The sequence below is a fragment of the Lepisma saccharinum genome, chromosome 3, assembly GCF_977018435.1.
Source record: "Lepisma saccharinum chromosome 3, izLepSacc3.1, whole genome shotgun sequence".
Classification (NCBI taxonomy): Eukaryota; Metazoa; Arthropoda; class Insecta; order Zygentoma; family Lepismatidae; genus Lepisma; species Lepisma saccharinum.
The window spans coordinates 123,395,825-123,414,485 of record NC_139231.1 but is presented as its reverse complement, the minus strand read 5'-3'; the positions used below and the strand labels follow the sequence as shown (position 1 = coordinate 123,414,485).

At 38.6% G+C, this 18,661-nt stretch overlaps 1 protein-coding gene across 1 annotated transcript in view; it reads left to right on the top strand.

The window, feature by feature from the left end:
- The window catches only part of LOC145985665 (uncharacterized), a 69,287-nt gene that overhangs the window by 22,944 nt on the left and 27,682 nt on the right, over positions 1-18,661 (top strand). The window contains exons 4-10 of the mRNA XM_083119735.1: positions 721-1,127; positions 3,972-4,086; positions 6,432-6,612; positions 7,690-7,804; positions 10,268-10,412; positions 14,559-14,736; positions 16,755-16,758. Of these exons, the coding sequence (XP_082975861.1) occupies positions 721-1,127; positions 3,972-4,086; positions 6,432-6,612; positions 7,690-7,804; positions 10,268-10,412; positions 14,559-14,736; positions 16,755-16,758 (1,145 nt within the window). The remainder of the gene's footprint in view (positions 1-720; positions 1,128-3,971; positions 4,087-6,431; positions 6,613-7,689; positions 7,805-10,267; positions 10,413-14,558; positions 14,737-16,754; positions 16,759-18,661) is intronic.

Sequence of the window (18,661 nt, the reverse complement as noted above, 5' to 3'; positions counted from 1 at the left end):
ACTTACAGAAATTTGTCGTAAAATGAAAATTCAATATCTGAGTATGCTTACCACACCAGGAATTTTACTAATGGAGGAGAAAGACAATGGACTCAGTTCTCAGGCAGATGGGTGGAAAGGCCTTCGCAAACACTGCACGTGGTTTACAAGCACTAACTCAATGTTGAAAAGATATGTAGATCAGAAATAGGTCTGTGCTAAAATGCAGGAAACGTGTGCAACCCTACATACAGAAATCTACTAGATAAGAAACGAAAACAAATTATGGTTTTCATTCGAATCTCCCTTGTATATGTTTGAAGTCGTTATTCTATCTACAATAACGTGATAAAAATGTAAAAATTTACTCACCTTTCAAGTATGAATAATATGCGTAGTACTATTTACAGAAAATAATTAAATTACCCCAAAACAAAAATCTCCCCCTACACACAGCAAACCGTCACCAGCGCTCGTTTCGCTGGTCGCACACTGTTTTGGGACCCTAAAAAATAACGTTACCCTGTTACCGCACAGTGGCAGCACTTCTCGGCTGTGAAATAGGGGCGTGTCGGTTTAGGAGCCCTTTTTTCTGTCTTGTGATGCCACGCCACAAACTTTCAGGTAATTTTCTACCTTGTGATGCATTCCTTTATTAGAGTTCGGTGAGCATAATGCTTCCTATCTACTAACAGGGTATCGAAATTGGCTCTACCAACGAAAGGCTTTATGTATTTTCAGGTATTTCAATGGCCGACGGAGAATTCTGGAGAGAGCAGAGACGATTCACTCAGCGCCATCTTAAGGATTTTGGTTTCGGCAAGACCAGCCTGGAGAATATCATACACCAAGAGGTTGAAGCGGTCCTTCAAGAGATCCAGAAGTCAGCTGGTCCCAATTGCAGGAATCCAGTAGCTCTGGAGGATCTGATGAAGGTGGCAAATCTGAACGTACTGTGGCACATCATGTCCGGAGAGAAGTACGACCATAATTTCACTCCTTTGAGGAAACTCCTGCCTCTACTAGAGATATGGAACAAATCTTTCACCAACATGACCGTTTCAGAATATATACTGAATTTCCTGAAATCGGTCTCCACTGAGGCCGAACATCAGACGGTCAAAAAGACCTTGCAGGACTTCGTCATGGTAAGTATCCATGACTTTCTCGTTCAAGCAGGTTCAAAGAAAATCTCCTTTGTTCCACTTCCAAAGGATTTGTTACGATCGTATAAAGTCTAAATATTTGGGGATCGTTGATGGGCTATGACAGCCTTTAGCCACTCACTTGCCAAGCGAGAGGAACGTTGTAAGAGGAAGGGGGTAGCTCTGAAGAGCAACGTCGACACTCAAACTGCAAGGGGACTAGCCCCGTAAATAAGAATACACGGACATATATTTAAAAAACACTACCTTTGACTGAACAGGCAGGGTGAGGAAAGACATAAGGAATGTTCGATACCTGAAGTTCTGAGGCGATCTCTTCTCCGCTGGTTCTCGTTGTGATGTGGCCCTACTCTGTAAGAAAACGGGCGAGGGAGCAACTCCGGGCTCCAAACTCTGTACTTTCGTAGACCGATATTTTAACGATAACTTTAACTTCCCGATCGTTCGTTCGCTCCTTTTTCTAAACTTATGATGCCTGTGGAGCACTCTCGCGATAACCGGATTCAACGTAAACGGAAGACAACTAAGACTGAGATTTTCTCACGCGACCTATTTAAGTGAAATTCGAACTATCGGCCGTTACGACGGTTGCTTCGATCGCGTCCTTTGGCAACGGCAATTCTGAGGAAGAACGCTGATTCCTGATTTCATTTTCTAATGCAACGTCAGCGGAGTTTTTCCAACTCCGCTGAAGGTTGCTGTCGCGATGAGCTTTTAAGAAGCTCTTTTTCAATGCTTCAGCGGGACCCTTTTTATAACGTGATTAGCTTATTTATTTATGATGATACGCGATTACAATAAACAATGGAAAGCATGAAGCGAAATCCTGATGTGAAACATACAACGTAGGTGCACACATGTTACTACATGCTTACTCTAATTTCGTGTTGGGATTCATCCACTAGGGTTAGTTATATTTCCCGCGGTCGAAGAGTAACGGGTTAAATTTTATGGGTTACCTTAAACAAAATATGTAACTCATCTGGAAAAAATCATGTACAGAAGGTCGTTTCATGTCCATGGTAAGAAAGTTAGAACCCACCTGACCTTAAGAAAAACCATGACGCCACGAGCGGTGGTGCTCCACGTGATACCCCTGTCTTGCAGCAATGGCCCTGTAGCGGAGTTTCCACTGGAGGAGACTGCGTCGAAGAACACGTTGGTCCAAAAGATCACATTCCTCCTTGACAAGCTTTCCAAAGACCCTCAATTGTGCGGGGCCGTCTGCTTCCCAAGGCTCGTTTCAACAACGGAAACTCACAAAAATCCATGGAAGAGGCATCGGGGAATTTCACAGGGATGTCTGTAAAGGGGATTGCATGAATGCCCGTTTCACGTGCCATCCGATCCATGTATGCCTGCGTGGAATTTGCCGTATGACTGGAAGCCTTGTCCTGGTGGATGACAACACGAGATGTGTCGCTGCCATAGAGAGGTGGGATATCATGTCTGTAAAGTGGATCCAAAATATTCGTCTGGTAATAGGCTGCATTTATTTTAGCCTTTTTTTCCACTCTGCGCAGTGGAAGTTTGCCGTTATGGCAGTAACCACCAACAACCACGAACCCGCGTGGAAAACTTTCAGCACATTCACGTACCCACTCAGATCGACCTCTTGCATCACGTGGACGATAGTAGATGGCCCTTTTTTTTTTTTTTACCACATCCCGACAGATACACCCATGCTTCATCCAGGGACACCACATACTTCCAGCGGTCCCCTGCCAGATGTCGTTCGTAGTGCTTCCGACTGTTGGTCTTCCTCTCCTGGACATGTGAGGCACGCAACTTATGAACTTGAGCCTTGTGCTTCCGCACAAGTTGTAAATCTTGGGCTATGATGCGATTTACAGTTGCAGGGAAACATTGCACTGCCTGTGCAATCACTCTTTGCGTTGCAGGGTTTTCACATCGCACCAAGGATCTCACTTTCAACACAACATCGGAGGAACGCTTGGGCTTATGATATGTCCGAGGCCCACTTTGACTGGTTCCAGCAACAGGTACAGTGCAAGCTTTATGGCGATTCAACACTGCGTTGATGCCCTTCTTTGACACATGGAATGCTTTCATGTGGCACTGTTTAATTATCTAGCTATAACTATAACCAACGTCGGAAAAGGCACAGATGTACCCCTCCCAAAATACGGGAATTTTTGGTGCCATATAAACACTCACTCACACACCAACTATCATTTTTGCAAGTCAACACACAGTACTTTCGTTCTACTGGCTCTGGCTGCTCTCTGCTATGCCTACGTGCTGCTGCTTGGTGATCGAAATCGTTACCATCAACGTGAAACAACCTTCTGTAGATATTCGCTTGGGTATGTCTGTACAAGTCGCAAAGTAAAGGTTAATTTGGTTTAGGGAGATTTTTCACAGATTTAGAGCCTCTTTCATTGAATTTTCGGTATAAATCTGAGCTTTTCTGCATTTTATCTCTCTCGTTTTGATCAGATTTAGATTCATACGAAAGTCCCGATCTCTTCTCGATTTTAAAGACGTTCTGTCTTGTTTTTGGTGTTCTCTCAACAAGGGTCGAAGCGTCGAAGGGTCGAAGGGTCATTTCGATTTTTAAAAGACCGTACAAGGACTTGCTTCAACTTGTGTTCTTATTGACGATCTCCATAACACATGAATGAGTTTCTTGGTTTGTTCCGGGTAGCTTTCAAACTTTTCTGATTATATGTTCTTGCCTTTCTTCCAAATCTTCGACTTTTTTCTTCAATGCCATCCCTACTAAAATGTTTATTTTAAATTATTATAACTATTTCAAGACAGTTGCTACCAGAGATGCAGAATAAACATGCTTGATTCTTTCAGGAAACAATTCAGCAACACGAATCAACGTTGGATCCAAACAACCCAAGAGATTTCATCGATATCTACCTGATGGAAATTAACAAAAGAAAGGATGAGCCCAACAGCTCTTTCACAGGTAACCTAGAAACGACAGCTAATACACAATATAAGAATTGGCACATATTTCATTTGGCAGTAAATTTATGTACAAATTGTAGACGTAGTTCGTATCAGAACAGTCATGTAGGCAATATTAAAGAAAAAGCTACCGAATACACTTCAGGGTGCAAGTTACCACAACATCAACCAACGATTCTGCTTATGGCTTCGTACTTGAAATTTCCACATACACTATATACACGTATAATTTTCTTGCAGCTTATTTTTCGCAGTTTTAATTTTTCTTTTTGTTTGGGTTTACTACTTCTGCACTTGATCTTCGATTTCTATGTTCTTCCTTCTGTCTTTTCTCTCCCTACCTCTCTCTTTCTATCTCTTCTTATTTCTCTTCCTTTCTCTCTCTCTCTCCCTCTCTCTGTCATTTCACTTTTCTATTTCGTTCTTTATTTCCCTTCTATCTCGTTATTTTTCTCTTCTATCTCGCTCTTTATTTCTTTGCTATCTAGTTCTTTGTTTCTCTTAAATCTAATTCTTTGTTTCTCTTCTATCTCTCTCTTTCTTTCTCCAACCTCGTTCTTTCTTTCTCTTCTAACCCGCTCTCTATTTTTCTTCTATCTCGCTCTTTTTTCTGTTCTATCTCGTTCTTTGTCTCTCTTTAATCTCATTCTTTGTTTCTCTTCTATCTCGCTCTTTGTTTCTCTTTCTTCCTTTTCATTTCTTTCGCTCTCTTCTTTTCCCTTTCTCTCTCTCTCTTTAGCTCTCTTCTTTCCCCTTTCTCTCTCTCTCTCTCTCTCTCTCTCTCTCTCTCTCTCTCTCTCTCTCTCTCTCTCTCTATGCCTATTCCTCTTGCTCACCACACGAATCATCATGTGGTAGGCATTCCAATGCAAATTTACGTATAATTATACTTATAGATTACACTTGTGTAAACGTGTGTAACGACAACGTGTTACTTATGGGAGAAAAGTTAACACGTTATTGTTTTCACAGTAACTTATCAAACTGTGGGCACAATTCAGAAGACAATTTTTCTCTCTCATTCAGAATACATACATGCTGTAATACACTCATAATAGAGTGCGTTCTAGAAATGTGTCGCTACCGCAAGTACAGCTATGTGCAGTGCATGCATTTCGCATGAGCCAACTGAGCCTCAATAAATAATCTCTGTATTCAGAAAATTTAGTGGCGTCATCCGTTTTTTTACACCGCGTATGTTTTAAAGACGAAGAATTGTCCATTGTAACAGCTCCACAGCAACCAGCATAAGTTAACACATGAAGCGCTAGAAGGGCAACTGTAAGGGGATCACGTATATACTATAACAGAGTAAGTTCGTGGATTTCAAATTAGTTTCAACAACAGCAAAAATTACAGGGTGATTCACAATTGATATAATATATAACCCTCTTCCCACAAATGACAGAGTTACACATATTATTATTGTGAAAGAAATTTCGGTAATCAGTGCAGAAACTGTATTGAACTGAATGAACGTATATTCTGACCTCTATCTGAAAAACGGAATTATTGCCATACAACGTATGTAAGGAGCATAAACATTCTTCTCAACACACAAATTTTCACGCCAATTTCGCTTGCGTATAATACGCTTTTGAACTATAAATAGTATCGTGACTTTCTGCACACGGTATACATTTCTATCAATTATTTTAAGTTTTATTATATTAAGAATGACATTAATTAGAACTGTAATTAAACTTGTATGTAAATAGTTGTATTAATTTAACTACCACTGTATTTCTCTCCATAAGTCCACAAACATTTAATTTACCGTTAGATCTATCGTGATTGTAAGGTAGATTAAAAAGTATACAGAATATTCGAAAACTCTTTTTTTCCTCCTTGTAGGTATGTACAGTCACAGACAATAAAAATGGGACACCTAGATCACTTTTCGTCGTAGAGTTATGCAACACACATATCGCCTTTCAGGGAAGCTAGTATGTATTTTAAGATCTAGGTGTCCCATTTTTATTGTCGGTGACTGTACGTATGTCCTTGCATTGTAGAATTATTTCTCTTGAATGGATTACGGTTCTTACAAGCACAAAAACACAATACGTTGAAAACTGTGTTTATGTCCTTGTAAGAACCGTAGACTTTTCAAAAGAAATATTCGAAAACGCTTCTAATTCAAGGTTGTACTTCTAATCTAAGTAGTGTTTTCAAAATTTGTGTTTTAATTATATATTCACGGAAACTTCGGTTGTTGGTGAGACACCTAAATTACATGTAACTATTCCAAAAGTAAGGAAGCCCTCATTCTATCTTCTTTCAATTTACTGTTGTTTTTTTCAGCGAAATTCCTAAATTCGTGTTTGCTTTTTCTCTTCGCAGTTCATCAATTGCGGGGGATATGCTTCGACTTGTTCCTCGCTGGGGTCCACACCACATCGGGCACTCTAAGGTTCGCCCTTCTCTACATGATGCTCAACCCCAAGATACAGGAGCGAATACAAAGCGACTTGGATAAGGTCGTGGGGAAAGACAGGTTACCTTCGCTCGCGGACAGGCAAAGGTAAGCATGACTTTTTCTTGGCCTCTTTAAAAGTTTTTCTTAACCTTCATTTATACGACCCCTAATTAGGTAAAGTAGGAAATTATCAATTAAGAAAATAAATATTTATTTAATGAGCAACCCCTACTAAAAGCTTAGGTAAGATGAAAACTGAAGCCGTATTTAACAAGAGAATTTCACCTGCTTTCTCTATTATGCATCCTGGACTGCATTGCCATCATTTATCCTCATCTCGGCGATTAGCCAAAGAGGCACAAAAGTGAAGTAAAATAAACTAAATCAATCAGTCGGTTATTGTGATAGCAAACACTGACCACAAGTATAATTTCTTGACTTTTTTTATTGACTTCTTTACCTACTTGTTTACTTTTCTTGACTTTCATGACGTTCATGGCTTTCTTTACCGGTAGACACCCTGATTTACTACTGCTTCTACTATTAACAATAACACTAATAGACCTTTATTCAGCCGGCGAGGTTCAGCTTATGCATGTAAGTCTGCAGAACTTTTTAAGTCTAGGGGAAGGGCAAGTAAGGCATTTTCCAACAAAACACTCTTTCAGTTCATGCGTGTCGCCAGAAACTTTTGTAGGGGGTTCAGGTCGTTGACATAAAATTCAATAGTAAAAACAATAACAGTAACCAAATTACGATTAATATAGTACATTTTATAATATAATTATTTTAGCTACTAACAATCCGTTATCGAGAATGTCCGTTGCTGAGAAATAAGTTCTCGGTCTGTATTACACAATGTGATTACAATGAATTGAAATAATGACGTCAATAAGCAGAGAACAATTCCTGCTTCGAACCAACATAGTTTCATTCCTTAAAACAACACAGGATGTAGAATGAAAAGTAATGAAAATAGTGGCGGACAATTTGCCTACCATTATTTTTGCCGTTGACTGTACCATAATGTATTTCTGCCGGGGATTAAAAAAGTACCCGTTAAGTAGAGGTGTCATCTATTCCGTTCATTGGCGTCATACCTTAATTGACAATGTGATGGAGGAAATATGTAAGAGAAATATTGTTTTAATCTGTAATTTTTCTCCTCGTTTATAATTTCAGTTTGCCTTATATTGAGGCGACCATAAACGAGACCCTTCGCATCAGACCAGCTGTCCCCGTTCCCTTGCGGTGCTGTGCGAAATGGAGCACCTTCAAAGGCTACACAGTACCAAAGGTACGTTACCATTCATATACTAAGTATACTCTGTCCCGGCTATCTCTGAAGTAAGCGAACGAAAACGAAACTCTGCGCAAGTAGTGATGCGAGATGGCTCCACCAATGAACACGTGAGAGGGTTGGGATTGCGTGGAGGGGGGAAAGCGACTGCAGTTACCAGCCTTCACAGCAGTGAGTACTGCTTCGCTCAGCCCACTCGATTCCCCCACCCCTTTCATTGCCGCTATGCGTGTCCTTGCTCCAGAGATAATTAGGACAGAGTATAGTTACTGTACTTAACAGGGTTCGGCAAGTCATCTTGTCACCTGGTCACAGATAACGATAAAGATAGAAAGGAGTTAATTTGCTAATTTTTAAGTGAAATTCATAATTTGCCAGGTGAAAGTTAATGGTTGATAAGCGTAAAATGTATTTATATGTAAATACATATCTTCATATGATGTTATTTTGTATTTACATATTTAGTTATTTTTACATTGCGAAGGGCTCGGGTGTAAAACATAAAACATGGCAAGTGACATTTCGGTCATTTCTGAGTTCATTATGAAAAAGTTATTAGAAGCTATACTGTAGATAAATTGTTTTGGTGTTCTGTTTATCGATTTCACAAGGCTTCTCTGAGTCCAATGCAAATTGTATGACATGGCAATTTTATTCGAAAATTGAAGGAGTTACTTTGTAACTCAAAAAATACCAAAATGACACTTACCATGTTTTACACCTTAGCCCTTCATACAATTTCCATATTTTCAAACATTGTTTGACATAAATATTCCATATTTATACTATTGCTACATTTCTCTTCATGTTTTAATTACCAAAGGTTTTCCGTTCATCTGTATTCAGTTTGTTTTAAATCTTGACAATAAACACTGCATCTATCATTCTAACATTCTTTCCAACGATCAGGGATGCCGACTTGTCAAAATTATTGTGGGGGCTCAGATCACTGAAATAAATTAATGAATTACTCACTCCCTCCCTTTTTTAAGTTTTGGCCTGTGTTCGGAATCTCGTAAAAGCCAATGAATTCCTCAAAAATATCAAAATTTTCATTCACAGTTCGAATACAGAATGTCAATTGTTCACGGATGGATATGTCACGAGTTTCGTCAACCATAATAACAAAATATTCCAAACTTTTAATATCTGCTACCACGGAGCGCAAAACAGATCTCCCTAATATATCAATGATCTCGTTCTGAATGTCATGTGAGAGCCATTTGTAGCTCGAACTTCCATCCACTCCCCTAGTACATGCACATCGTCCTTTGAAACTCTTTTTAGTAAAAATGTTAACAATACTCATAATTATATACTTAGTATATAGTAATAACTAGGGCTCGGAAGTTGAGGAAAAATCATTTTTTCCCTAGTGTCCAAAGACGAGGCCCAACATAATATATGTTCATTTTGGGTCATTGTAGGCCAGAAAAAGGTGGGTTTTATTTGTCCTTTTCTGCCTTTTTCGGCTTTTTTTGGCTTATTGGTCCTTTTTTAGCCTATTTTTAGGTCTTAACGGCTTTTTGTTTTGCAACTTCACCTTCTTTCGACTAGGTTTTTACTGACCTTTCTCAATTCGAATCATCATCAGTTCATCACCTCTTAAACATCCTTTCTGTAGTAAAGAAATAAAAAAAAGAGAGAAATAAATATATTTGAACCATCCCTGAAACGAGAGAAAAACATTTTTGGACGACTGAAGCAGGTACGGCACAAGGTCCTTTAACCGTAACTTGTCTGGAAGGTGTAAGTGGCAACTTTCTCTTGTTTTGAAGCTTTCAGCAAGGTGTATACAACCAGACAGCACGCGCCTGAAAATATCTCAAGTCAGATAAGGAGGTGCCGCGCATGTTCATTAAATATGTAATTAGAACTGAAGCTATTAATTAATTTGGATCACTTTTATATGTCCTTTTTTCGTTTTTAGGCCCTTTTTATATTTTTAGGTCTTTTTATAGGTCTTTTTTTGGCAATGTATAGTCTTCAACTTCCAAGCCCCAGTAATAAGTCATGTGTTTTACTGTCTCTGGTCATATCCCCCTCAAAGTTGATGGTTTAGCGGTCTCAGCCCCCCAAAGTTGATGGTCTAGAACATTTCAAATGTGTATTTAAAGTTAAGTTCATGTTGCACAATTCAGAGTAAACTTTACAAGAGAAGCAAAATAATACATTAGATCCTCTTAAGCAAAATTATTTTGGGGCTCTGCCCCCACATCGTTAACATTGGGGGGGGGGGGCTCGAGGCCCCCCCCAAGCCCCATGGAGTCGGCGCCTATGCCAACGATACAGAATGCAAGCTCAAGCTCTCCTACTGAAACCATTGCATATCGTAAGTATAGTTCTATTGCTTCATGCCATATTGTACGCAATATTTAAATTGCATTTCTTAATCTAGTCCAATTATTCTAAAATAATCTTATTTGTTTTAGCGCTTTCTTAATTTTTGTTTCGTTCCAGAATACCATAATTGCTTCCAATATAATGTCGTGCCACATGGACCACAAAGTGTGGGAGGATCCAGATGTGTTCCGACCTGAAAGATTTCTGGATGAAAATGGAGAGTTGAAGAAGCATGATGTTTTCTTCATACCGTTTGGAGCAGGTAAGAGTCTGATTTCTTATTCATTTCGTTTAGAGGGAAGATTTTGATTGCTTTTGCGTTTGGCTTAGGTAAGGTTTTCATTGCTTTTGTGTTTGGCTTAGGTAAGGTTTTCATTGCTTTTGTGTTTGGCTTAGGTAAGGTTTTCATTGCTTTTGTGTTTGGCTTAGGTAAGATTTTCATTGTTTTTGTGTTTGGCTTAGGTAAGGTTTTCATTGCTTTTGTGTTTGGCTTAGGCAAGGTTTTCATTGCTAATTCTGTTTATTCTGATATGTCTAAGCACTTAATCCTTATTAAGTCCTTTGTACTCACATTTAAACACACACATTGATGAGGGAAATTGGGTGAATCTCAAAAATCATGGGAGGTATGATATGCTGTGGGGGGAGGGGGTTCTGGAAAACATAAAAGTGCGAAAAGAGGTGGGAGTGTAGTTTTTCTAACTGTTGGGAGTGTTGACAGTTGGCAGAGGTAGCGTCGAATTTTGAGTATATCATTTAATGTAGGATTGATGAGGATTTGTTATTTTGGGGAATTTCCATATTGATTGTGTAATGTAGCGGGATGGCGTAGTCATGTGGAAGTTTCTGGAAGGTCTTGTAGGAATAGTCCGGAGATAATCTACACATGGCCTGTACCTTGGGATTGGGTGGTCGTTATGGTGAGTGATAGTATGGTGGTGAGTGTTGTTATCCGGTGCATAGTTCTGAAAAGTGAGAGACAGTGGCGGCGACTAAGGAGGCCAGTTGCCTGCCCCCACTTTTGACACATTGCCCCCGCGCTATGGTAAACCTTATCTGCAAAGGGAAGTTGACATCTTGCCCCTCTCAGTTTTGACACCTTGCCCCTCCCCCCAGTTTTGTAACCCAATCGCGGCTACTTGTGAGAAAGGTTGTATTAGTACATCAGTTTTGCTCATGTGTGTACCTAGGCATTTCTTCCTAGGTTGTGTGTGTAATGTGTGTTTATGTGCAAGGGTTCTTGGGCCTTTCGCTCGCGAAGCAGTTGCTAGGGTTTTTCTTTTGATGGTAGATCGACCGGGTGGGTGTACGCAACGACATGTACCGTACAATGAATTAGGTGGTCAACCTCACCTCCACGTAGTATGCCCTCGATTGCATTCTTGCAGGCTAACGAATCCCTCGCGTCTGGACTGACAGCCAATAGAATCCTCTGTCGTGTTTTCTTCATGTGCATTTGTTGATTGATCGATTGATTTGCTCTATTTTACTTAGCTTTTCTGCCATTTTTGGCTAATCGTGAATATGTGTGTTTGTGATTGTCTCTTCAACCATTTCATCTTATCACCATTCATCATCATCTTCGTGATTAGCCATTCAATGAATTAGGTATGATGCTACCGCATCATATATTTTATGGCTGCATTCTGGAGGTTTTCTGCCATACTTTTAACCAGTAGCATACGCAGGATTTCGTCAAGGGGGGGGGGGGGGTTATTTCTCACACCTTTCAGAAACCTTAAAAATTAACATTGCAATGTGTTATTTCAAATTTCGTTTTCTATTTGTCAAAAACGAAATATGCATGCCTCTACCGATGATGCAACAGCCCCTACCAAAATTTTGAGAAAATCAGAATTTTCAAATAAAAATCCGTTAAGAACTTTAAAAAATCAAAATGTGTAAATACGAAACCTCTTTTAAAGTGAGTCCCGATTAACATTTTTGTCTTTGAATACAATTTTAATAGACTGAAAAGCTCCAAAAATACGAAATATTTTATTATGTATCCTGCCCTCCAAAACGAAGCCATGTGTTATCCACATTTACTATTCCGGTCCCTCCCCCCCAAAAAAACTGCGTACGCCAGAGTATTGAACATTGTTGCAACTGAAATACAAAACATTTTACTTCTCTTTTAAATCATAGTTACCCTCATATTTCACTTTCAAGAACTTGTGCTTATTTTCAAGGCATCACTCTGAAAGACGCGTGTGCTTGGAATGCTGTGCTTTTCTCCATGCTACACGGAAATAATAATTCAAATTATTATTATTATTATTATTAGTGGTAGTAGTAGTAGTAGTAGTAGTAGATGTAGTAATAGTAATAGTATTGTCCCAGATCTTTGACTGTGGTAAATTGGCCATTTAATTTTTTTTCCACAGCATTTTTCATCATAATTCACAAGCTCAAGGGGGGTTTAAACCCCGTAACCCCCCCATGCGTACGCCACTGCTTTAAACAATTATATTATTCACATATGTCTGTTAAATTTTAGTTATGTTTCGAAGTAATATTTATGTTTTTACCATTGGTATGTTCTTTGAAATGTTAATTCTCTTTAAATACTAGTGATAGTCAGAATTGTATGTATTGGAGACCTCTCCCAAATACTGAATTTCTGTATGCTCAGGGGCGTAACTAGGCTGGGTCAGCCGGAGAGGTGCCCCGGGGCCCCAGAGGCAAAAAGGTCCCGAAAGACCAAAATTGAATTTTCTGACTCATCTTTTTTGTTAAACTGGCACTGCAATCAGATTATAGTAACGTGTGCACGTCTACGATAATTATGCTACATTTAGGAATTGCTGTGCTCAGCAATGAATGATAGCTGGGTAAAATCATGAAATTTTTGACACTGTTAAACTAGGATTGCAACGCTGGTCGAAAAATCTGTGTACGTACAAAAAATAACCCAACAACTTGCACCTCAAGCTTATTACGTATATTGCGTTAGTCATAATTTAAATATGGTTCTTGAAGATACTGTGGAAAGTAACCGAGACATAGATCTGTTATTTAAAAAAAAGAAACAGTTTAGAATGTTTACTTTTTTTGGTAATAGTATTCTGCCATGTCAAGAGTTAAAAGAGCCGAACCCAAATCATGGACATGGATGGAGATAAGAAGAGAAGTTTTGTGATGTTTTGAAACCTTTATCTTACATAATATTAACAAGCAGAATGCTAAGTGAAAGAAGTGAGGCTACTGGCCTTAAGGGAAAAATTTGATCTTTCAGATTAACTGTTCATTGTAAAGTCTTGTAGCAGATAAATATCACTTCTAAGTCGTTCTGTTATAGCTGCATATGATCTCTTAGAAGTGACTGAGCTTTGGGGATCATTTGAATCACTTGTCGACATGATGAAGTGTTAAATTTCAAGTGCAGTTTCTGACAAAAGAATCAAAAAGATAAGAAAGTACTTTGACGAACTCTGACAGGACCAAAGACCAACCGAGAGAGAGCTGGTTCAAGGTGTCAACATTTTATTGTATTATAGACACAATTTGCTCACAACTTGATAATCTTTTTAAAGATGTGAAAGCCGTTGTAGACACATAGAAAGTGATTTGATTTGATGTTAGTGTTGTTATTTAGAGTAGCTTTTCTGCCAATTTTGGCTAATCGTGACGATAACATTTGTTGAGTGATGATATGTGAAAGTCATTAAGGGACACTCGCAAAGAATATCCATGGCCAGGCCGGGATTCGAACTCGGGACCCCTGGCGCTGTAGCGCACTGTGATCACCACTCCTTCACGATCGCCATATATAATGTGGTTCAACATATAGACACTGAGTTTCGCAAACCTTTATTTCAGTCACAAACATCAGATATTCTTTCAAACACAAAATAAATGACACGAATGATACGAAAGAACTTGCTGGTACAACATAGTTAAGTAGTTAATTAACTGGCATTTATTCTGATGTGCGTACGGCTCGTTTCATGTTCCTTAGGCTAATGTTCCTGTCACAGTAGCAAAGGTAGGGAGATAGTTTTCTAAATTGAAAATTATAGAAAACTTATTTACGCAGTACTAGGAGCGGGTCAGGAACACTTTAGTGGTCTGGCTTTACTTCCGATTGAAAATGCCAGACCCAATGAAATCTATTTTAACAAAGTTATCGATGCTTTTGCATGTAAAGAATAAAGAAAGAAAATCGTAGTTAAGATGCTTACACCTCATATGCTAAAACTACGAATTTGTTGCATACGTAGATCCAGCTGCTATAATAGCAGTAACTTGGGTCCCCAGTTGAGTAGTTTGCCCCGGAGACCCCATGGGTCTTGCTACGCTGCTGTGTAAGCTCTTCTAAAGTTCAGATTGTTCACAAGTAATTTGCAATGTATGACGTTTTCCACATCTATGAATGTAAATAATGTGAATTATTATTATTTTCTAGGAAAGCGATCTTGCATTGGGGAGTCTCTAGCAAGGAACAACCTGTTCCTCTTCTTCTCAGCGATCATGCAAAAGTACAGGTTGCAAATTCCCCATGGAGACCCCCCTCCAAGCACGAAGCCTGTGGGAGGAGTTTCTGTGTCACCGGAACCTTTCAAAATCAAACTGGAAGCTCGATGGTGAAGTTCTTCTTTGGTTGACTTGACGAAACAGTCAAAAGAACAATGCAGACTACTTGTTACTATTTTCATGGTCACGGTATTGTCGACATATGGAATAGTCTAATTTCAGCACTTTGGGCTAAAGCTAGGGCTCGGGAATTGAAAAGTCCTATTTCTCTTTTCGGAAATGGTGGTAAACGTTATGGTGGTTTATTTATATTCAATTATAACCAGGAAACATAATGTTGTTTACATTTTTGGGGGATTATTGGCCATTTGTGGGTAATTTTGCAAGTTTTTATTGCATTTTAATTATTTTGTGGGTTTCTTAACTGCATGTTGTTTCTTCACCTCGTTCATTGCATTTTAACGGTATTAATTTATTTCAAAATTCTGCATCGAAAAATTCTATCCTTTACTTCGGCTCAAATTGCTAGAGAGAGAGAGAGAGAGAAGGCATCTTCTTGTCACCTGATCGCCCATAACGATAGATTTCATATCGAAGTGATTAGCGACAGGTGACAAATGCCGCTTCAGAACGAATCAACCATATCAACAATATCAAAGTTTCACGCTCATGCAACTTAAGCTGCATAAGCTTGCAAGTAACACGCGACACACGTCGTTTCGGTGTGAAAGCTCAGAAAAGAACTTGCCAATAAAGATGGTGATGGTATTAAATTGTATCTCCCTATTAGTTTTAGTAAATTAAACTACCAAACATCTTATTTTGTCGAATGAATCAAGTACTTTTACCAGCAGTGTGACTTTTCTGCCATTGATGAAAAATTCAGGCTTACCTCTTTACATCTAAAGTAAGAAAAGTCATTTGGTTTTTTGTAATTTTGAGGTCATTTTGTAGACATTTTATACAATAATCTTTAGATCATCAGCTTCCGACCCCTAGTTACCAGTTATGTTTATCTTGCTTTCTAGCTAATTTCTGATCATTGCCAATACAATTATACTCAATGATTTACTCAGGTATTAACTTAGCAAAAAAAATAAAATAAGAAGAACATACTGTCGGGAAGTAATAAATAGCTAACAGTGTGCTGAGCCAAATACCAAAACTCGTTATAATATATTAACTGTTACCGTGTGATATGATTTAATTACATGTACTCATTATGTATTATAAAATAATTATGTTCCAAATATCACATTGTGCATTTTTATGTGATGTTCTTATGTGTTTGTGTATTTATGTGTTTCATGCGATTGCAATGCTGTATTTTAGGAATTGAATAATAAGATATTTGTTAATTTCTACCTTTTATCTCTTATTCATAGCGAACATTCTGTGCATTACGCAGAGATGTTTTATTGGATGTTACACACAGTAACTTTACTTTCTACACTTTCATTGCGCTACTTGACGTAACTTGAAATTGTTGGCTTATTTCTTCGTTGTTGTTTTTAATTTTTGTTCCAGTGCTTTTTATACTAATCGAAAGCTTTCAAAATTTTCAAAAAGGAATATTTCATTTTAAAGCCTTTTAGGTAAAATATTAAAATCACTGTATTTGCCTGACTGGTAGCTAAGTCGTTAGGACGTCTGACTACCATGCGAGAGACCCGGGTTCAATTTCCGGCGGGGGAGTATCGGGATTTTTTCCACCTGTCCGAGCGCCTCCGGCGCCCACCCAGCGTCATATAAAGTGGGTACCTGGAGGAAACTCTGCGGAGGGGGGGGGGGGTAAAGGCTGTCAGGGGCGTGGTGCTGATCACATCAACCCCACCTTCGGCCGTGATCAAGAAAGTGTGCGGCCCTACCCCCACATACCCCTACATACACTCCCTATACCCCATACCCCTTCATGGCGTGGTGCATAGCACAGGGGAGCACTTTTTTTTACTTTATATATATATATATATATATATATATATATATATATATATATATATATATATTTGTTTGTATGTATGTATGTAAGTATGTATGTGTGTATGTGTGTGTAGATAATGATTCATCTAATTTCCGCGGATGAAGTACTTTGAAATCAAAACAAGATGCCAATGTTCGTTTTTTGCAGGAACGTAAGTACCTTGCAAAGGAAAAAACAAGGACAAAAAAAAAAACATAGATCATTGTCACTTGACCAACAGTACTGCCAACTCCGGATATTGTTTTAAAATTGAACATATCTAGTTTTATTCCACATTTCTAATCGTTATTATAAAGTCATAAAATTGGTACCAGGAACTTGCCGCTGTGATGGATATTTAGAACTTATGGTGATCTGATTTTGACACTGAAATACGAAAGAGCTTCCAACCAGAACAATATAAAGTGTCCACATACTGATGCATACAATACAGTACTATAGAATACGATGTAGATACATTATCAACAAAATCATTCAAGATACGGTTTGAAATGGTTGTGTTTTATGGAATGGAAATTTTGCAACATCTCACGAGAAGAATGAGGTCAAATTTACAAGGCATTTCTGTACGATAACCCAGTATTTTTTATTTGTTTTTGTATTTAGGTCATTTAACATGGCTTTTAATCTCTATACAAGTAGTTTTCAAATATTTTATTTCTATATTCCTGAAGCATTATGATATAAACAACTTGTTCCAGCATTCCTAAGATTTTACGAGAAGCAATAGCATCGTGACGTCATAATTATATTTTCTGTAACGAATATCTAAGGATTATGGAGAGAGCATTTATTAACATCATTATTATATTCATTAAATTATGATTTTAAAAAAAATAATACAACAGTGATATTCTTCTTGGGGGCCTTCCGTAAATTTTGTAATCATCTTTGTGGGAAAAATTGCTATTTTTGATGTTTGATTTGATTTGCTTTCTTTTACTTCGCTTTTTGTGCCACTTTTGGCTAATTTGCAAAGATGGGGATGAGTGATGATGAAATTGATGAAAGGACACTCACAAACATCCATGCCCAGGCCGGGATTTGAACCCGGGACCCCTGACGTCATAGCGCGATATGCTAACCACTCCGTTACGGGGACCGGCTCTATTTTTGATGTAAATGTATTAAGACAATGCAAAGCACAGAAGATGGTTCGTTCCCCAAATTTATGCCATCGACTTAAATTCCCCGTTTTTGTCACATAAACAATTTAAATTTTATATAAACTTACTTCTAATGTTCCTTATTATTTACCCAATAGTACGAAGGTGAAGTACCAAGTTCATTCTTGCAACAAAGGAATAGAAAAAACAGTAATGGTTTGTCCTTTTTGATCCCCTCTGTCTTTAATCAGCGCTGCTCCCAACGTAAAATGCATACATGATGAAAGAGTTTTGAGTTCTCCTTTAAGTCTACTTTAAGCACAGATAGGCTAATCGGGACTGAGTCTGCAGTTTAGAGTGATCCGAACCACTATGTACCTCCACAGGGTATTGATCCCCGGACCCATTGATTGCAAGGCGACCACGCCATCGGAGAAGTTGTACAGTCGCGGACACTTCTGGGTTGTAACGATTCCATCGACCTTCAATAGGACAATTCCAACCTAGAAGTGTCCATGACTGTACATGATTACAGAAGGCGCCAAACAGTCCTGGCCAGGTACACTTTCTTCCCCTGCCCCTGTCGACCTCTGTGGCAGAGTGGTTAGCATGGATGTTCTTTGTGAGTATCCCCTGATAAATTTCATTATATGATCAGTGATCACTATGGAACGAATTTTAAGTTGCAAAATTATGGTCGGGAAAGGTAAAAGAAAGGTTCTGAAAATGTTTTCAAAAAGGTGCTGATGAAATGCTTTTATTCAGGTCTAAACCAGTTGCATCAACATTCTTTATTTAACACCGTAGCAAATTTCATAATTTATGGTAAACATGGTATAATTTATATAATAGAATTTTATAGCTCTCGTTCTGCTATACGGCCTCCCCCTTGGCGCAGTGGTAGCGTCATCGCCTTGTAATCAAGGGGTCCCGGGTTCGATACCCGGT